At 41.6% G+C, this 21,937-nt stretch overlaps 1 protein-coding gene across 1 annotated transcript; it reads left to right on the top strand.

The window, feature by feature from the left end:
- The first annotated feature begins 115 nt into the window (after positions 1 to 115).
- Positions 116 to 21,651, top strand: LOC109991345 (transmembrane protein 151B). Its single transcript, XM_020643647.2, has 6 exons — positions 116 to 730; positions 11,653 to 11,997; positions 12,746 to 12,880; positions 13,225 to 13,364; positions 13,474 to 13,513; positions 14,000 to 21,651. The coding sequence occupies exons 1-6, from the start codon at positions 662 to 664 to the stop codon at positions 15,206 to 15,208; spliced, it is 1,938 nt and encodes a 645-aa protein (XP_020499303.2). The 5' UTR covers positions 116 to 661; the 3' UTR covers positions 15,209 to 21,651.
- The last annotated feature ends 286 nt before the right edge of the window (positions 21,652 to 21,937 follow it).

The raw sequence follows: 21,937 nt of genomic DNA, 5'->3' as shown, positions 1-21,937 counted from the left end.
TGGTATATGACGTCAACGGAGACCCAGTGCAAGGCGCAAACCGTGCCAAAACAAAGTTGAGTAATGTCGGCCATCCTTTGCTGTCACTTTTCTACTTCAAGGCCTCGCATAGATACATTTAGGTTGACGCACATAAGCGTCCCTCTTAGACTGTGTGCATCATGTGCATCTGCAGCTTGAGGAATCCTTGAGCTTCGGTTGGTTCTCCTGCACTGTCGGTGACGCGCGCACACGTGCACAGACGCACGCTCGTAGCTGAGCATCACGAGAGGGACGTTTGGGGGGGGGGAAAAGCAGCGGCAGCGAAAAACGGTCCGACGGGGGAGGTGCGACGGGCTTTGACTTTGGATGCTTAGTCACAATTTGCTTTGACCGAAGGGCAAAAGGATGGAGCAGGTGGAAGAGAAACACTGAGCCGGGTCTTTGGGAGACAAGACTGGAGGAAAGCAGCAGGGGTAGGGAGGGGGGTTACCGACATCCGGAGGACGATGCTTGTTTGCCGCAGGCCCCTCCATCGTGAAATTGGATACCGACTTGCGGCAGATGGGGTGACCGAGCTTGCTGCTCCGCCGGGGAGGTCCCTTCCTTCGGACGGTGCCGGGGTGGGAGCTGCCTGTGCCCGGTTCTAAAGGAAGGAAGGAAGGAGTGGCAAGAGGGGAAAATGCAGACGGAGGAGGAGACGGCCACCGCTGAAGAGCCCATTTTGGAGGAAGGGTCAGGACGAGAGCAGGTGAGAAAGGGCATTTATTACCTATTGTGTTTACCCAATATCTCTGACGAGCACGCTGCTGTTTATGCGGTGACATAAAGAGTACAGGTAGCGTAAAGTTGCGCATAATTTACCCCCCCTAACCCCCCTCCTTCCCCCCACAAACAACACCTTGTGTTTGTATGTCATTGCTGGTTCCAATACAACCCGTCATTCCTCCATCATGTCTCCCAAACTGGATTTTATGTCTGTTTCTCGTCTTTCATTAACAAAACATGTCTTCACTGTTAAAAAAAAAAAGAAGTCACATTTCGCCCAGGAGTCCTTCATGCCTTGTAAAGGAACAAGGGCACGATGCAGGACCTGGATTTCAATATTGGTACGAGGCTGTGGTTTAGGTAAACAGAGGGCAGGGAACCCTGAATGCCCGCCTAGAAAGAAAGCCACACTATTGCTGTGATACGTCTGACAGCATTGTGTGATGCGTTGCTCTTGGGAGGGGATGGATTAGGCTTTTTCAGTGTAGTGGAGAGTGTCCATCCAGCAGCTCACACCTCTAAAATACACTAGAGGGTGACATCACAGCTAAAGCCACACACCCAGCTGGCTGCCAAAATACTCACAAGACCCAGTGAGGAGGGTGAAGAATAACACATCGAAACGTTCATATTTCTGTTCTCCAAACAGTGTTCTGCTGGTAAGATATGGAAAACACACTAACCCGTTGTTACAAGGTTTGGTTCTTCTCAGTTTATGCTGTTAACCTTCTTAGTAGATTGCAACGTCCTGCATCCCCTCCGCCTGTACATCTACTTTACCTCCTCTTGACATCCATCTTTCTCAAACCGTTGAGCTGAAATCCCTTACTTGTTCTAAGGTTCTTATTTACATTACACTATGCACTTACACAAACATCTTTTGCATGTAACTTCTCCACCTCCTCCCAACTTCCCAGATACTTAGTAAACAATGAACAGCATCATGTAGCCTACAAGCAGAGTGAGTAATAGACAGGGCTGTGCGTGATACAAGATTACGCAAGTCAAGATTCCAGGAACGAATAACTATTGATAACTAAGGATGTGGGCAGGCTCTATTCTCACCACCGTTCCAACTACTTAACATGATGATGTCTACAGAGGAAGAGCAAAGTTGCATGTTGTGTAATGACATGTAAGAACGAGGCTGTACAGCCGAGGGGCAAATTACTATACCAAGCCTCTTTCTTTGTTTCACTTTTAGAGTTTTGAGTATTTGCGTTTTCAGGGCGGCATCTAGCTATTTGAATCAGCTTCGTTTGTTAGTTGATGACTTCTTGTCTGTGAAGTGTCTCAAAATGTCGTGGAAAATGCAAACCAATCCCCACATTTGTAAATTCAGAACCAGCAAATCAAACATTTCAACCTTAACAAACACTACCAGACATTTTAATTACTTAATTGACTCTTTTTTTTTTTTTTTTTTCAGTTTGATAAGCTTTAAATATCTTGTCATTTTGGTCTTGAGGTACCAAACACACTTTTCCACTTACATGGATTCTTAGCGGTCAGATGGGTAAATACCTTGTTTGTCAAACAACTTTTTTTAAATCATATAAGGCAAACATTATCAAGAAATGACAAGTAAAAGTTCAAATTAAAATGACAGGAGCAGTCACTTTGCTTTTGGTAATATAAAGCCCACATTCTTTTAAGAGTAAGCATGCCTGTTAAATGATGCCTTCTACTGTATTTCACCGCTGACCTCTGTCTCTGTCTGCAGGAATGTGCAGATATGTAGCGATGATTTAAGTCTTCCTCTGCTCTCTGCCTCCATTACTCTCTCTCTCTCTCTCTCTCTCTCTCTCTTGTCTTACCCTCTTTGTCTCCTTCCTGTTGTAGACTTGACTGTTGTGGAGTGTACAGCAATCATCCTCATACCCCCTCATTTCTCTCTAATACATTACCTCACTTAGTTGTAGTCATTCTCACACATACAGTAGGATCGGCTCTCACAAAAGCATCGTCACAAATCAAGTTGAGCCACAATATTTGAACCACAATTGCATTTTTGATTTGAATTTTTTAAAAACCTCCAGTCTAATTTCCACAAAATTGACGTCAACATGTTTCAATAAAGAGTCTCTTTTACTTGTTCAAGTTGAAGTCTTAAGAGTGAAGAATAAGACTGTTTTCAGGCTGCAGTATGAATGACATGAGGGAAGTAATGTGCCCTCCTGACAGAAAACTTACGATTGCTTGTCGGACACAAACATTCGATCAGCGCTCAGCAGATATGCGTAAGTACTGACTCGGCACACCAGACAACATTTCTGTTTCATGAGGATCATTGTCAGGAAAGCAGAAATCCGATTCTTTGTGAGATATAACGTTCCACCCAAAATGAATCTACACGTGCAAACACATCGATGCCGTTAATGACGAATTTGCGATCAAATGCACCACAGAGGCAGGCTGCATTAAATAAAAAGACAACGGTAAATAAAAGTAAGCTGGATACCCATCATGAAGCTGGCCTAAAATATAGAAAACAGCCCATAGACTCACTATTTGAAAGCGTGTGTTATATGAGATACACAGCAAGGCAGTTCATAAACGGTAAAGTGTGATAAGAAGTAGAGAAGAAATGAGCCAATGTGCTGTTTAAACCACAGGTTTCCTCAGGAAATAATATTCATTCAATATTAAAACACTTGATCTAAAATTAACACTCACTTTCTCTCTGCTCTCACCGTAACACGCAAGGCAAATGAACATCTCTTATTTTCAAGTGCCTACCTTTAATCGAATAGCAGATATTTCAAAAGGTCTGACATACGCTATCGCAACACGTTGACATCGCAATAATATACGTCACACCACTTAAGATGTGCTCTGAATTGATGGCGGATTGCAATTCAGTTAAAACCTTATGCCACTAATAGAGGTGTAGATTGCAATTATCATGATCTAATCCTACAAACTGACTGATTGTAGAAGATTCACATTTTTTTTTATTTAACTTGATTCCACTGTAAAAACTCTCCTTCAGCATATACAGAAATGTACATATGTTCTAGTTGATGTGTAGGCCGACTTCTGCTGCTTAGTGATATATCGTTTATAAATAGGTGACCTACATTTTACCTCCAGATCATTGTTGTTGTTTATGGACAATTTATCTCCACTAAACACCCTCTAAAGCACAGTGCATCTGCAATAAAGGAATCATGTTTTCAGTAAAGCAAGCGTATGATGAAACATTTATTTTCTCGCACGCCGACTGCAAAAGGAACCTGACATCCGAAGACGCCATCGAACGGTTATTGAAATGACAGACTGTTCTTTTACAGTGTACTGCAGGCATCAACAGCACTTTTTCCTTATCCTCACTTCCTCACTTCGTTTGCCACCCACTCGCTAGGAGTGCTAATTATAGCTGCTCCAGTCACACCTAACCAGCTGAATCAGTCTGAACTGAGGCAGAGGGAGAGAGCAGTACAGGTTTGCTTCCTAACACCTTAATATATGGAGGTATGAAAAAAAAAAAAATCATCTTCCATATGTGCCAATGGAGAGTTTTGTTAATTTATGCTTTTGGGTTATTAGATGTAGGTAAGATCTGACCGTGCTATGCTGATGGTAGATACTGCTGTCTGGAGAGACCTGTATACCACATGCCTCCTCTGCAAATAAAACAAATCAGAAACAACTGAATCTCATTATTTGGCAATTTCTCTTTTACAGTAAAACCAATAAAGGACCTAAAAGTAGAACTTAACACTTTCTAAACAAAAAAAAAAAGCTTCATACATCTAGTGCTGTAGATACAACATAGCCCTATCTACCCCTACTTTTAAAGCATATTGTTTTTGACCCTTAGTCAAGCAAAGTAATACTGAGAAACTGAGAAGATATTCAAGTTTGATGCACACCAAAAGAATAAAGAGCCAGTAACTAAATATGTGACAGAAATGCAGTTACTGCACCATATTACAAGACCAGATTACAGAACGATTGAATTTAGAGTCATTTACTGGCTGAAGCAAATCGTATTAATGAAAAAGCCCTGTCAAATGCAGTTCGAGTGGAGGCAGAATAAAACCACGGCACAGTATGTACAGGATCTTCAAAACCCTAGCATTGCTCTGAATTCTTCTTTGCGAGATGAAGGTGTAAGATACAGGTCCAAAAAAGCCGACACAAACAGCTTGCGATCCAGGTTTTGTGTCAGCTATCTTGGCTTTTCTTCAGACAGCTCGTCTCTGGTGACTGTAGATACTAAAGGGCATAAAAAAAAAAAAAAAAAAAAAACTCTTTCCAAGAATACATCACACCTTCTTGGCCGTCCCATTTTGAAACCATGCTCTAACCGTCGCCACTCTTCGGGGGGGAAGGCTTTCCTCAAGATTTAAGAGAGTCTGTGGCAGTTTGTGCCCACTCAGCTGAAAGAGCATTGTGAGGTCAGACACTAATGTTTGACGAGAAGGCCTCGCTCCCAATAGGCATTCGAAATCCTCCCAAAGGTTTTCATCGGGGGTTGAGGTCAATATAGTTCCGCTAACAATAATCTTATGGACCTGGTTTTATGAGTAAAATCATGCTGGAACAGTAAAGAGCCTTTCTTGATGTGTTGCCTCTAAATTGGAAGCAACCCGTTAGCTAAGCTGACATATCTTTGAGTCCTATTGCAGTGAAGAGCCCTTCATAAAACCAGGAGATCTAGCCTCAGCCCTGACACAGCCTCTATGTGGCTTTCCATTGATACCTGCCTGACATGGATTTGCCCCTCCGACGACCATGATTCATCTCTCCAAATAACACGATTCCTCTTCACCAGAACCCAGTGTCAGCATGCTTCTCACTACTTTCACCTGTTGCTTGACATAAAACATGGTGATCACACATTGAAGCACACGTCATGTAGTGGCCGATTCCCAATTGGTATGACGACGTAATGGTGATTTCTACACTATTTGTCTGCCATGTCATTGCTTAGCAGTTGTTGCTATCTTTAGCTTAAACTTCACTTTAATATCATTCCCATTGACCCAGGCTGATCTAATATGGCAGAATTTTCATGAACTGACCAATGGCTGAGGTGGCATCCTACGACAGTGCAAGGTTAAACGTCACTAAGCTTTTATGAGCTTTTTGTAACCCAAACTAATATCAGATGTTGCCTAAATAGATTTCATGGCTTTATGATTTGAGATTTTTTGTACTTTGTCCACTAGGAGTGTAAGAGAAAATTATAAACTTGGGTATTGCAACAATTATGTTTTGTGATACCACATTGATTCACTTTGAACAGTTAACATGTAAAAAATAGCTGGTTGTTAATTTTTATGTTGTGTTTAACTCCTGACTGCCAGATGTTAGTGTTTGCACTGTGGGACAGGAAGTAAGCATACATAACAGGAAGTAAAGATAAAAGATAAAGATAAACTTTATTGATCCCCCGTGGGGGAAATTTGTGCATTACAGCAGCTCCAGAAAACAGGGGACGGGAATATACTTATAAAAAATAAAAATAGAAGTTAAGAAACAGATCAAACATATTTACATCATTTAAATAAAAAAAATACAATAATGTAAGAAAATACAATAATGTAAAAAAATACAATAATGTAAGAAAATACAATAATGTAAGAAAATACAATAATGTAAAAAAATACAATCATGTAAAAAAATATAATAATGTAAGAAAATACAATAATGTAAGAAAATACAATCATGTAAGAAAATACAATAATGTAAAAAAATACAATAATGTAAGAAAATACAATAATGTAAAAAAATACAATAATGTAAAAAAATACAATAATGTAAGAAAATACAATAATGTAAAAAAATACAATCATGTAAAAAAATATAATAATGTAAGAAAATACAATCATGTAAAAAAATACAATAATGTAAAAAAATACAATAATGTAAAAAAATACAATAATGTAAATGTAAAATTACACAATACATAAACATAAACATACATAACTTGCATAAAATCAAAGATATTAGATCTGTAGCCCTATTCGGACTGCCATTTCAAGGCGGGACACAGACAGAGGTGTGATTGGGGGGGTGAAGTGATACCACGTCTGTGTCGCCTTTGAACGTAGGAGCGTAGTTGTTACAGGGGCGAGGCAGGATATGCGGAGGTCGTAGGGGAGAACATCGCTGAGTGTTTGTGACCGCTGTTTGTTTACATTGTTGTGCTTCAGCAAGGCCATGACGACACGTATCGCGACATGACTTGTAACGACCGTATTGGGATTTGTATCTCTAGATGTCAATACGCTGCCATTGTAAAAGTATCAAAGTATCAGGATTTTTTAGCAATGCTTGTATGATAATGACGTTTCTTTCATGCAAATAAAGCAGTGATTTTACATCATCAGTGAGACTTTTACAAGGAGTCCACCCTGTAACAACCGCGCTGCATCTGCCTTTCTCAAAGGAGTTTTCAAGGAGGGTGGTCAAAGCTTTCAGTATGAAAAAATGAAAGCTGACACTCTTTCAGTCCGGGCTATATCCTTTTCATAATGATTTCTCGGAGAGTGAGCTTTGATCTGTTACAGGCTGACATAAGAGCCAAGGCCCACCAGAGGCAGCTAAAACAGAAAAAGGATCATGACATAACCAAAAAACTGCAGAGGATTTGCACCAGGAGGCATTCTGTTCACCAGAAGTCTCTTAACGGACCCAAAGTACATCCCATTTGCTCTCAAGCAAAACATATATAAGTGTTCACTTTATGCATTATAGTCCGTTTTTAGCCTAACCTGATACTCACTATTCCAGAGGCTGACCTTGAAAGTAACACGAGGTCATTATAAGTTGCCACTGATCCTATGAGAAGGTAAGATACTGGCCATGATGTGACTAATCCAAATGAAATTGAGTCTTAGTTCTAGATTCTACACAAGGAATACACTGGTTTTAGATTTTGGGGTGGGAGAAATAAACAATTACCTGGACCGTACATGGTATTATTGAATCACCTGAGTGGAGAAATCAGAATACTGGACAGCAGATCCCTAAAAATAATAATTACATGGAAGAAGGGGGTGTGAGTGGGAGCTTGTCGTATTTCCAAGCTGCGTCTTCTCAATCTAAAAGCTCCAGTCTTTTACCAAACAGAGCTCAGAGTGCTGTATACTCATTTTATATAAGTTGTATGTGGGCTTTGTCAGTGGAAATTAAATTCAACGATCAACTTTGGGGGCTGAAGACTGACAGGAATGAGCTAAACCTGTGCCCCCCCCCCCCCCCCCCAAAAAAAATGATATACATTAATGGAAATGTTCTGAAGCTGATAATGTCAAATAGAAATGGCCCATATCACAGATATCATAGCTGCAAACATAATGTGTTATCCTGTATTTGCCAACTTTGGAAACCTTTTTTAATAACAAAGAAAGTTGTATTTAGTGTAGTTTCAAAATGGTATCATCATGTTGTTTGTCCAGCAGACCAGTCAACAATAAAATACTGTCATCATCACTGTCTGCAACACGTCTATTTGTTGACACAAATAAGAAAATGTATAATATCTTTTAATTAAATTATTTGTTCAAGAAATCGGCCTTCTAAGTACCCCTGATAGTCATATCACTAATGCTCATCTGCACATATATAACAGCTCTATATTCAGCCTGATCAAAAAATATTCTATAACGACTTGCATATCTCTAATTGGTGAATATTTTTCCTCTCTAAAAATTGATATTGTTATGAGTCTCAAAAGCCCCATATCGCTAAATCCCTAGTTAATGTGAAAAAAAAGCATCTCCAGGCTCTGTAGGAAATAGACCTGCTCATGCTGACTAATAGTGATTGGCACAAGTGCGTACAGGAACAATTAGACTCCCGTCTTGGGGCTTAATTTCCTCTCGTTGGGCTCACACCAGCTGCAGAGACTTGATGAAACCGTCAAAACCCACGCATGTTTTTTTTTTTCTTTAAGTATTGCAACAGTTTTCTCTTTTTTCTCTTATGGCAACATACATCTGAAGGTGAGAGGAACAGTATGGAAAGACCTGACAAAATGAAGGAGACCGAGAGGGGGGCAGGGGGAGAAAGAGAAAGATGGATTTTGGCAGCAGAGATCCCTGGAGAGCTGGGCAGTCTGTCACCAGCACCGCTGCCATCTCTTTAGTCCTTCCTTTCCGTATCTTCTTTTGCATTCGTTCATACTTGCATTCATGAAAGGTTCATGGCCGCTTCCATGTCTCTCTCACGTTCCTCTTCCCCTCTCTTTGACTACTCTACACATTTAGCCCAATCAATGCACTTAGAGACAGACGTTGAAAGAGGATGTAAAAGAAGAGACATGGGGGGTGAGGATGAAGAGGAGAGGCTGGGGTTGGGATTCAAAGAGTAAACGCTTCAGGAGGTGGAAGGGAGGATTTTGGGAAGGAGAAAAAAAGGAAGGATGATGTGGTGAAAAAGGCAGACAGAAAGCAAACAATGTGATATTGAATTACCACTAAAGATAATTCTGATGTCTTTTTTAAAGTTCAGTCTATTTTTGGATCCCTAAGTGTGCAGCTTGATGTTTTCAGGAGCTTCTGCGGAGAGATGATGGATTGGTAGAGCGTAGGTGCCCTCTACTCTGCCTTTCGCTACTTGCCCTTGACGTGCAGTCGTAAAAAAAAAAAAAAGAGAGAGCGACAGTGTGTGTGTGTGTGTGTGTGTGTGTGTGTGTTGCAGCAAGCCAAATATGCTAGTGGATAGCAAATCGTGGCTGCACTGAAGGAGTGAGAGATAAAGAGAAAGTGGGGGGGGGGGTGTGCTGACAGGACAGGGGGACTTGGCCGAGAGGAGGAGAGGACATCGGTGTCATTCCATTTTTTTTGTCATCTGCTTTGTTGCTTTTTTTTTTTTTTTTGCATTGTCGCATCTAGCACAAGGTGGAGGATGCCAGCATGGAGAGGGCATGCAAGTACAGACGAAAAATATGCAAGAAACAGCCCAGGTGTGTGTTAACGGTGCTTTTTCGCTCTCTTGTCTATGTTTCTACGACATACAACATGCATAGAACACCCTCCTATCCTGAAAAACCCTCCCTCCCTCATTCACACGTACACAAATTTGAAGCAGCCTGATGTCGGAGTGGAGTCAGCCAGCTAGAGAACAGTCTAGAAGCATCGTTCTAATCTAAATTATTCACATACCCTCCTCTGGCTGCATTACAATTTGAGAGCGTGCGTGGCAGCGTGCATGGATAGAGAGTGTTGTGGAGAGGGGAGAGGGGCACATTAGACCGTCTATGTCTGTGTATCTAATGTATATGTGTGTGTTTGAGTGCACTGTAACATGATGTCTCCACAGTGCAAGTAAGGCCGTGTCAAAGTGAGCACTTAGAGCGAGGCATAGACAGAGTGTGTGTGTGTGTGTGTGTGTGTGTGTGTGTGTGTGTGTGTGTGTGTGTGTGTGCCTAATATGCAGCACTTACGATGGCTAAAGGTTAGTGTAATGCTCTTCTTTGGTCAAGACCTCAACTTACACTGTAGATCTGAAATTCAACACTGTTTACAAAACACAAAGATAAAGATCATTAAATACACACAGTCACACAGAAGGTCGTCAAGCTTGTGTTGCTTTCAAGACAAACATTTGCCTTTTTTTTTTTTTTTTCTTTTTTTTTTAACAGTCAGACCAAACTTTTACTGGACTTGAAAAAAGATACCAGTATCTGAAATTCCATTGCATCAGCAAAAAGATCAGAAACTGACCTTCTATAAAAAAAAAAAGTGACACTAACACACTAGAGCCTCCTCTAATAAAATAAACGAGACTTGAAATCAAGAAGTGACAACGGCAACAACAGTGCAGTGTCAGCGTAGATCGTAACGTTAGCTAAAGCTGCCAGAATGTTAGCAGTCAATGTTATCCCATCACACGTTTGAAGGTTGTATGTTCTTTTCTTCATTTTTCTAGGAGTACAAATAATTAAAGTGTAAATAATCAAACTAGATTAAAAAAATTAAAATAAGCAAAGCAGCTGAGACGTTGGGTCCCAGGTCGAGCTGCAGCTAAGCAGAGACAAGCAGTCAAGCGAAGGGGAACCTACAGTATATCTGCCAATTCTCAAGTCTATTGAAAACTGGCTGATATGTGTTGGTATTGTAACATATTATTATGCATTTTTGAAATTAGAACTACAGCTTGCCAGATTCAAATGTTATGAGTGGATTTTTACAAAGTTCCATTTTCCAGCCAAGTTTCCCCAACCCTCCTGTGGGGTTGGGACCCCAACGTTTAAAAAATACTGCCCTAAGCAAATATTAAGAGCAGCCTTCTAGAATATTTACACTGACAATGCTTAGATGATACGGTAGGGATACAAATTGAACATTTTTTTTTTACATCTTGATCCAGTTAGCATGCACACATTTGCACTAAATAATTAGTAGAGTTGCTGGGAATCAAAAAGGTACCTGATGCGATAATGGTTTCAGGGAATAAAAAAAAGATCTGTGTTATCCCCAACATCAATTGGAATCGTCCTGCGGGTTATGGGATTGTCTGTGCCAGATTTCATGGTAATTCATACAATCTAAAGAGATATTTCCCTTGAATCCAAAGGCTAAAGAAAACCTTACATCCACCAAAATCATTTGGATAATGAAGGTAGGTAAAAAAAAAAAAATCAATGCCAATCTACCTAATGGTTTCTGAGATATTTTAGTCTTAACCAAAGTGCTGGATTGACCCACATTGCTCTCCCTACAGCCAAACCACTTCTTACCAAATAGAATAGTGAAATTTGTGTTGCAGAGATGGTTCCCTGGGTTTTTTGGGCGTACGGGTCAAGGAACTGATAGAATGTTTCCCATAATGCAGCTCAGTAGTTTCTTTCTTTGACTCTCGATTGCCGTTCCTTCTAATTGGTGCTATATTAGTCCCATTTTCATTACAGAACACTTTAGGCTAACACTTTTCTGTATGTTTTTCCAGCAACGGCCACTCCAGCAGTCTCTGGCCTCCTCCCTGTGTCGGGAATCCCATTGGAAGTGCCTCCTCCTGACCCTCCTCATGTACGGCTGCTTCGCCACGCTCGCCTGGTGCGCCGTCTGTCGTGTTCCTGTTCTTGGCTCCTCCTCCATACCTATCGGTGGTGACGACAAGGCCACATCGCCGGCCGCGGCCTACTATCACGACATCCCGCACTTGGAGAGCCCGTGTTCCAGCGGCTATGTCTACATCCCCCTGGCCTTCCTGGCTATGCTGTATGTGGTTTACCTGGTGGAGTGTTGGCACTGCTTTTCTAAGACGGCAATGTTGGCTCATGCTGAATTCCAGGTGTGTGTGAAAAACAGTATTAGCACTGTGTTGAGCAATGACCAACCAAGGGGGAAAAAAAATATCCTAAACCAGAGTGTAGAATGTAAAGCTGCAATAAGAGTCAAGCAATCAGTCTGTGACCTTGAGCTACACAGCAGAATCTGTTTACTACTCAGTGGGTGTCAGCAAAATGAAGAGGTCTAAGTAATGCTGTAGTTAATGTATGCACACACAGTTGCTTCTCTGGAGAACTATGGCATAATTACAAGCCTAAATAGTCCATTATTGAATGCGGCATGGTCACACGTTTTCAAGGAGAGAACAATGTTTTACTCCTGAGTGTGGAGAAGATGAATACTTGCTCTCTCACATGGAAATGAGCTGACCTGGGGGCATCAGTCTGTCTTTTGTCTATTCTGGTCTGCTCGGTCTATTATCAGGAGTTCCATGAGCACATTGCCCACTGATCATCTTAACCATCTGCCAAAAACAAAATATGTTTTACGTTAGTCAGGACTGTCAGGAGACACAATGTTCTATGGTTTAAAACAGCTCTGCGTAGAGAGTAAAAAACAAACATCGCCCTGAACAAACCAGGGCAGGGCCTGACATGCACCAGATTGAACAGACTGAACTATTCTGTACGCAAACAATAGGAACTTAATTGTTTCTTTCTGCTTATTTTTTTTTGGGGGGGGAAGCACATTCAAATGGGACATTCATTTACTAATATTGTTTTTTGTTTTTTTTTCATTTTTTGACCCAGGAAGTGTATGAGCGTGTGCAGAGACTTCAGCAGGCCACGCCCTGCATTTGGTGGAAGGCCATCAGCTATCACTATGTGAGGAGGACCAGACAGGTGACAAGATACCGCAATGGAGATGCATATACCACCACACAGGTAAGGAATTCTATTTCTCAAACACATACTAACGCTTCCCCATTGTTGTTTTTTTTTTTACATTGCTCATAGTTAAAATGTTAACGTAAGTTGTTATTTTATAACTGCCATGCAAATCTTAATTTCTCCTATAGTGAAATATTGCGGGGCTGTGTGCAAACAGCTTTGTGCAGTAAGAAATCATTCTATTAAGTAAACAAGCCTTATTGAAGCTGAAGAATATATAGAGGTTTAAAATATCTTCCCAATAACAGGATCCTTTGTTTTTTTCTGTTCTCCCTCGTCCTCATTTTCCCCAAAATCAAACTCTACCTCCCCTTTTCACCCTCCCCTTCCTCCTTCAGGTCTACCACGAGCGAGTGAACACTCATGCCTCCAGTTCAGAGTTTGACTACGCCCGCTATGGAGTCAAAGACGTCTCAAAGGAGCTGCTGGACCTGCAGCTGCACCCTGCTGTCCGACTCCGTTTCACCAAGTGTTTCAGGTGAGATCCCCAACGTTTAACCGCAGCTGGTCAATCAGAAGACGTGATGAGAAAGTTCACCAGTGTTCAGAGTGTAAACAAGCTGTTCAGCTGTTTCTCTGCTTTTTAGCTTCTCCAGTGCACGCGCTGAAGCTGCCTACCTCACCCAGGTAAGATATGGTAGAAAAACTATTATGTAAGACAGTGAAATATGCAGTCTGTAACTCATGATTGTTATTCTATTATTATAGAAATCTGTTGATTATTTGACCATAATATTAAAAAAAAAAGGACAGATGCAAAGCCCAAGTTTCTAGAGAACAAGGTGTTATCTTTTTAAATAATTGTTTGCTAACACTCGGCAACCTTGGTAACCACTGCTACATAAGGGCCTGTGACCGCTAACTGTTTGTTTGCGCTGGCAGCGTTGATTCTTTACACATAAAAAACCCAGTACAGTTCAGCATTTTCAGCACTCAAGAGTCCTAAGCCCAAAAACACCCACAGTTTCAGCTGTTGCTTGTCGCTGCACTCGCACACTCGCAGTTGAAAAGATTTTAATTTTTTTTTTTTTGAACAAGATCGTCAATTTCACTTCTTTCTTCTCAGTTCTTACATAGCTGATTAGTTGTGTTGTCCTTTTTTGTTATTCCAAGCGAGCACGCTTCTTCGGGGAGAATGAGGGACTCGACGACTACATGGAGGCCAGGGAGGGAATGCACCTGAAGAACGTGGACTTCCGAGAGCACATCCTGGCCTTCCCGGACCCTACTAACCAGCCGTGGTTTTCTCGACACAGGGTCTTCTGGGTGGCGTCTGCGTTCCTCCTGTCATGGCCACTGCGGGTGGTGTCAGAATACCGCACAGCATATGTCCACTACCACGTGGAGAAGCTGTTCGGGGAAGACGAGGATGGAGGCGGAGGTGGTGGTGGAGGGCCAGGCGGAGGCGGCAGGGTGGATGGGGTTACAGGAGGGACTGAGAATGGGATCCACCCTGGAGGGATTGGGATTGGAATCGGTCTCAACGGGACGAGTTACAGAGCTATCTCTCGGGTCAACACAGTGGACATGACAGAGTTGGAGTGGCACATCCGCTGTAACCAACAGATGGTCCCGAGCTACTCTGAAGCTCTTCTTATGGACTTGGACATAAGCGGGGGGACAAATAATACAGCCTCTACCCCGATCTCCGGTCCTCCCTGCACCACCCCGAACCAGGGGAACAACCCGCCTCCTCTCGCTCTGCCTGTGGTGTTTAACTCGGCATACCTCCTCCAGAGCTGCCCCAGATGCAGGAGGACCACGTCCAGTTCCAGTCTTCCCTCCAGGCTACGGGCCCCAATGGGAACAACTGCCCTCCTGAACGCTACAGTGGCAGGAATCAGGAACGCAGGGCAGGGAGGTGGGGGCATAGGAGGAAGGTTGGTGCTCAGTCGGAGCGGATTCTCTTTAGGGAGACTCGGAGGAGGTCGCCAAAACAGCTTGTTGCACTCGAGAAGCATGGGAGGAGGCCTGGGAGGAAGTAGAGAAGATGGAGGTGGAAGTGGGGGAGGAGGGGGAGGGGGCGGAGGTGGAGGATTCCTCGGGTTAGGCTCAAGGCAGGACAATGAGGAGACAAGGGGAGTGCTCGAAGGCGAAGGGGATGACGACGAGGAGCAGGAGGAGGAGGAGGAGGTGAGGATGAGGGAAGATGGGAATAGAGAGAGGGACGAAGACGCAGAGCAAGAGAGCGGAGGAGGAAGCGAGGGGAGGGAGGGGAGCGGTGGAGGGAGGGAACGTCCTCCATCCTACCAGGACGCATTCTTCTTCCCCGTCCTCATTATACACGGAGAGGAGAGCTGCCACGCTGGAGACGACATGTGACGATCAAAAAAAAAGAAAAAGAAAACGCAGTAAGAGCAAAGGAGTCTGGGCTGAGAGAAAGAACCCACTGAACGAAAAGAAACAAAGGAAATAAGATATGAGAGAAGGATGATATTGTAAAACAATGACAGAGTAGGAAAAAGTCACAAGCACTGGAAGTAAAAACTGCTTTGTGGCAGAAAGTGTTACAAAAGGGAGAGAAGGCAGGCAACACACTGACATAAAATGTGAGATAGGATGGAGTCTGGAGTCGCAGTGAGGGCAAGAAAATCCACGCAACGGTAGTCTTTGCTGCACAGACATTGACAGACAGAGACAGAGCGAGGGGGGGGGGGGCGAGATTGCACACTCCACAAAGGATGAAAACTTGGGAATGTCTATTTCCAGATATATCTATGCAAGAACTGGAGTGGGAGGAGTACCAAGTCTAAAAATAGCAGCTTGGAGAGTGAGTGAAGAGACTCCGAAACTAGCTAAGTGGTGGCGGGTATGTTTAAAAAAAAAAAATGTAAAAAAGTAAGAGAGAGACAGAGAGAGAGAGAGAGAGAGAGAGAGAGAGAGAGAATCTAAAGTGGAGGAGTTGAAAAAGGCCTGAAGCTCCGGTTATGCTGAAATCAGGATCCACAGAGGGGAACTAAAAATATTGCTCAATTAAAGAAGGAGATGCGGTAAAACAGAAAGACTCCCTAAATATTTCAGACGACGGAGAAAAACACAAGAGATCACAAAGCAACGCAGAAGAGAAGTAGATAGAGAAAAGCAATGACATGCCACTGACAGGGTACAACACGTTGAGTGAAGCAAAGCAACAAATAGACGGAAATTCAGAGCACCAAATGGACTTTACATTGACATGGAGAAAGAAAAAAACATCAACTCAAGAGGAGGAGAAAAAAAAGATACCGGACAAAACGTCATCTAAGCTGCAGTCCTGATGGTGGAATCTAATCAGGAAATCTAAATATCATTCAAGTAATCCCCACCCGAGTAGTTTTTGTGAAACAGGTCCCTGTCACTAATAAGATCTTTCTCAGGTCTTTAAAGGATTTGCTGGAAATGTAACAGTAGATTAAAGAGGAGAGCCATTGATTTCCTCCCTGTGTCTTCATCCTGTCTTGCTCCTCACCTCCCCATTAGCCTCTCCACCACTCTCTATCCATTACTAGTATGAGCTGATAGATGATAAAAAAAAAAAACTCCATAAACACACATCCTCTACCTCCCAGCTCTACCCGGTTCCTCTTTCTCCTGCTCCCATCTCCTCCCACTATTTTGTAACCTCTTCCGTCTCAAGTCCCCTCTTCGCACTGAGACTAAGTAAGAAGTGCAGATGTGTAATTCTGATCAACACATCTATTGCGCTCCCGTCTAAGGTGCAACAACTCCTTTTTAATGTAATTAGCACATGCAGTGTTGTAAGTGAAACGAGCGGGTGCTGTACCAAAATAGATTCGCAGCATCCATCATTAACTTTCTCCCTTCCTCTCCTCTCTCTCCGCTGTCTTCTCTCCTCCGCTCCTCCCTCTTTTTCTCATTTCAAAGTAGTCGGTCGTGTGACACACCTCTCTCTGCTCCTGGAAGTGCTCGGATCAGGTTTCATCTGGGCTGACTCCGCACATCAGCTCTCCTCTAGGCAGAGGTTTCTCGTCTAGGACCAGATTATCTCCTTCTAATGCGGATCTATTTTATCGTTGTGTATTTTCAAAGATACAGTAAAGATAAAACATGTGCGTTGAAGGGAAAAAAATAGCAGACGATGTTGGCCTTTAAAGACCGGAAAAGGTTGCTTATTTTCCCTCACAGATTTCCACATTTCCTGTGCTCTAGTTTCTAACATTTGTAGGCAAAAACAGGCAAAAGAAAATATGAAAAGGACTACAATAGCCAGTTAGCCTTCCTCCAATATCAGTATGTTGTATAGCCCACTCCTGGATGTGTTTAGGCATGACAAATCTCTTTTGAGTCCGTAATATTGGACTGCATGGGAATAAAACACGATCTGCCATGCTAAAGCCTACAAAATACATACGAGAAACAAATTGCTTCTTATTTTCAGCGCAGACAAGACAGTTGCTGAGGAAAATTAACAATAATGAAATAAAAGCAACAGTACGATCACAATGATTAATAAAGCCCGGTCTAGCTGCTACCTCCTCCTCCTCTGAAGAAGAAAACACCTGCAAAATAAAGTTACATAGCTCTCTGAAACATCGCCTAACCGGGTGAAAAAGATCTCCGGCATAGAGATGCATGTCACTTAATAACAGCTAGTGTGCAGGAGCTACTAGTAGTTATGTAGCTAACATGTCTGCCATTGCAAAAAATGCGGTGCCAAAAAGCAGTAATCCATGATCCAAACATATTTAAGATATTTTAAACACATGTAGTCAAGAGCATGGACAGGGACCCTTTGGGATTCACTTTGTCCGACATTCTGAGTCCAAGGAGAGGCCCAGTCAACACAGCCATCAGTGCTTCGATGCATATGTTAAAACAAAGCACACTAAACCTGCTACAGTTAGAGTACTTAGATAAACCCTTTCCTACATATATAGTGCCCTTTAAAGGGAACATCGACCTCTTTGGGATGGTGGAACGGCCTCTTTTCTGTCTGCTTATACCGGACATGGCACTGAAAAGCACACAGAAAAGAAGAGAAATCTTTTTCCTGAAATAGAGAAATAACCACGCTTGTTACGCTCCATAACGGATGAGGGTGAACGGACTGGTAAATGGAAATATGCACATTAATATGGATACTTAAACAAGAACCTGGATTCAGCAGAGACAGCAGGGAACCTTTTTTTTTTTTTTTTTTTTTTTCAATGAAACCTTGAAGATAAAGTAGAGCACGAGCGCTGACCTGGTTTGGTGTAAGGGACACACACACACACACACATTGACACACATTCACACACTGATTCCGGCTCAAGAATCTTCTGTAGCTTTGGGGGACATCCAGCTGAACTCGGGACACAGAAACTAATGGACAAAGTAACTCATGGAAGAAAAATAAACAGCAACAAGGACGCGTGCTTCTACGTGACTTGAGAAGTGGACTTGGTTGAAAGGAAGAGAGTGAAAATGTGAGATTAAAAGACACTTATTTTTACAGCTATTTATCATTATCTCAGTCTCTTGTGGACTTGTGGGTAATATTGTATTCATTAATTTTCCCTTAAACAAAAGAAGCACTAAATAGCACTGACCACATTTCTATGTTTGTTTGTGTTCGTTATATGTTGTTTTCACTAAAGTACAATCACTCATTTGTTCAACTGTACAAATATGGCTTTAACGGTTCTGTGCAGTGTGTTTTTTTTCTTTCTTTATTGCCACTGAGTCACTTAAAGTGGAAATCACAACGAGTGAGCTCCGATTGAACATCTGACATTTCTATCTAAATGCTTTGCCACCAAAACAAGAAAACACACTTCAGTCTGTACTTTGCTACTTTTATATCATCTGCATACTTGAGTAGACTTGATTTCAGGTTGGTTATTTAATGTCTGAAATCCAAATGCCTTTTTTTTTTACGCTTAAGCTGTTTTTTTTTTTTTTTTATTTGATTACTTTTGTAACTTTGCTTTGGGTCTAGGAGCCTCTGCTTCTGAATTCCATAGGGTGCCTGGACTTGATTATATTTGGTTGCAAGTTCATTTATTTGACTTTTGATTGATTTCTAGCAAAGTGTATTTCACTCATACGTGTTAGTGAATGGATATTTATACAGTGTTTTATTATCTCAGAGTGTGTCCTCAGCCGCTTCAGGTGTGCCAGGAGAACTCTGTGCCCATGATGTCACACACTCATGCTCGCTTGCATGTTTAGCCACAGCGGTAAAGCAGCCATTATAACAGCTTCTTTTAAACTATACTTACATACATTAATCTAATATCCATGAAAGCGCCACAAATGCAGAGTCGTTAACACAAACATGCACACTCACGAAATGAAAGCATGGAGCCGTCCTGCTATGTTGCCTTTGTGTCCAATGTTGCCAACTCTTTTTGCTCAGGATTTCAGTTTAATGCTGCATTCCTTTGTCAACACAATCCACATACATAGGATTACATTTACATGCCAAAGCAAAAAAAAAAAGGATCACAGAGTGAATGCTGTTCTAACACGCATGCACATGCACATACACATTAGCAGCAGCTACAGAGGGTGCACCAGAAATGTAATACGAGGTGACAAACGGGTGGGTTTACTCAGGAGCAAAAATTAATAGAGATCAATCAAGTGATCTGACAAAGAATGAAGCTCTGCTATTTTGGATGAGGTGCAGCTCGTGTGTAAACCCACGCTGACTGTTTAAAAAAAGAAAATGTACGTGTGGTTAAAACGGGTAAGCTTGGTTTTTGTCCACTGGGTGGCAGCAAAGCCTTATAAATCCAGACGATACAGAATTGTGTGAGGTACTGTGTTTAGAGGGTAAATGAAAAGTGAAACAGGGTAGATACTCTCTGTGCTATCTGAGACTTAAGCTTGTTTCACATGTGCACCCACTTGAATCAGAGATGTCATCAGAGGTGCAACAAGCAGAGACGTTTAAACCTAAAAGAGAAATGTGTAGTGCTGCAGTATGTGATTGTGCATTTGTCCTCTAAGCCTCCACTGCTATTATTATTTACTTATGATGCGACTGAATGTGTTGCAAAGCAATATTGCTCATCTTCCTGCTCTGTTGCCATGACTTGTATGTTGCTAAGCAGCTTTCTGAACTTATAACCACAAGCAACCGGAGCTTCACTTACTGAGACGACTGCACTGATCCTTCATTTCCTCTGCGTGAGTCCTTGTCTGGCTATGTTGCTTTATATGACACAAACTAAAAAAAATAAAACAGAAGAGAGGAGGGCGGCTCTGTTTGTGATCAACATCCTATTTTTTTAAAGTCTGCTCTTAAATACACACATTTTTCTTGTGCCCAGAGTTAGCCTACATACAGTCTTTTCTGTTTTTGCGTGAGCACAGAAATCTTGCTCGTTCTCCACATTTTTATCAACATCATCACTTGACTATCTTATAAAATGCTCTAGCAAATATGACAGATGTATTGTTGTCAATACTGTTGCTGTTTCTCTTGTGGTCATGGGAGGAGTCGAGTCGTCATAACGAGTTTGTCCAACAATGTAAAAAAAAATCATGTTTAGATTTGGTTTGACTTGAAATTGCAGGAATTCCAGCTGCATTTTTGTATTTTTAATTTCCCATAAACACTTTATTACTCACTCTAATGCAGATACTTCACACTATCAGGTAACAAATAGAAGTCTGTGCTAGTGTTTTAGACACAATTATTGTACAACCTTTGACACTTGACTGTCATGTAAAGCTAAACTGTAGTTTCCACACTGAATTATAATAAATTATATATGTATTATAAAAATGTACAAAAACCCAAATTCAGGTTATTCCTTGACTTCTGACCTCAAACTCTTCAATGTGAATGTGCATTAAATTGTCGCCCTTAGGGGTGCAGGTGGTATAGTGGTTAGTGCTTGTGCACCATGTACGGGGGCCGTAGTCCTCCAGGCGGGCGGCCCGGGTTAGAATCTGACCTGTGGCTCCTTTCCCGCGTGTCATTCCCCACTCTCTCTCTGTCTCTCTCTCCCTGATTTCTGACTCGAATAATAAATCCAAATAAAGCTTTAAAAAAAAAAAAAGGTCTCCCTGAGAACCAAATACTGCAGCACCAATAAATAGAGGATGTCTAAAAAACCGTTTTTTGCACTGCAACAGGGAGCAGCCATGTTTTCATCACATTTTCGACATGCAACAACATGCCCTCACCTTTTGACCCATAAAATTGTACAAAATGATGACTAAGGAATCAGAGATCAGGGGCAAATCTTTTCTAAAATAGCACTGTTAGCTGATTTGTCATTGAGTATCACTATTGGAAAACTATCAGAAGCTATAAAAATGTAATATTCCAACGTATCAATGCAGAAAGAGCCTTGGCTCTCTCACTTCAAACCTCAGAAGACACCTTTTTTTATTTCTTGCTGAATATTTAATGCTGCTGGATTACCTGTAAGATGTCAAACCAATTGTTAACGCCATGTAGTTGTTATGTACATGCAGCCTCTATGGCGCTCAAACAATAATGTCACATACAATGCATTATTGTCTTACACAGTGATGTGTACAGCCGGGAATGGGCTTTCTGTTCAAACACCGTCGAGCAAAATGTCCTCAGTATTTAAGCTAATTAATATGTAACTGATAACAAGATTGTCAATATCACACCAGATTCTAGCTGTTGTCACTGGCCTGTTTAAGATAATGTAATTATTTCATTTGAGTGGAGGGTGACAGTGAAGGTAATGGAGCTTGTGGCAATAACACTGTTAGCTGATGCGATCCTGGTGATGATGATGACAATTAATTATTGTGGAAGATACAAATAAAGTCAATCTGCTTGTTATACCAGGGTTTGGTCTGCTGGGATTCTTTTACACAATTCTACATTTACTATTTTACAGATATATGAGGGTATAGAGAATATTCTTGGTTAATTCCTACAACAGATTTCTTTTTCTTTGTTCATCTGAGCTCTCCCGCTCTTTGGTAATTACGGATAACATTTCATTTGTGACATTTGTTGCTTGCTGAAGCAGTGAATTTTGTTTGCTCATTTTGAAACAGGATATGTAATGAGCGTGAGTACAGAATAAATTTGCGATCAAATCAGATGTTTACATCATTTGTGAATATAGT

This window comes from Labrus bergylta, chromosome 22, assembly GCF_963930695.1.
Source record: "Labrus bergylta chromosome 22, fLabBer1.1, whole genome shotgun sequence".
Taxonomy (NCBI): Eukaryota; Metazoa; Chordata; class Actinopteri; order Labriformes; family Labridae; genus Labrus; species Labrus bergylta.
This window is presented reverse-complemented; position numbering and strand designations above follow the sequence as displayed.

Excerpts from the sequence above, each read along its gene's own strand:
- LOC109991345 (XM_020643647.2), top strand. The coding sequence starts at position 662 with ATGCAGACGGAGGAGGAGACGGCCACCGCTGAAGAGCCCATTTTGGAG. Across the intron at positions 12,881-13,224 it reads ATGCATATACCACCACACAG|GTCTACCACGAGCGAGTGAA; the intron begins GTAAGGAATTCT and ends TTCCTCCTTCAG. Across the intron at positions 13,365-13,473 it reads CGTTTCACCAAGTGTTTCAG|CTTCTCCAGTGCACGCGCTG; the intron begins GTGAGATCCCCA and ends TCTGCTTTTTAG.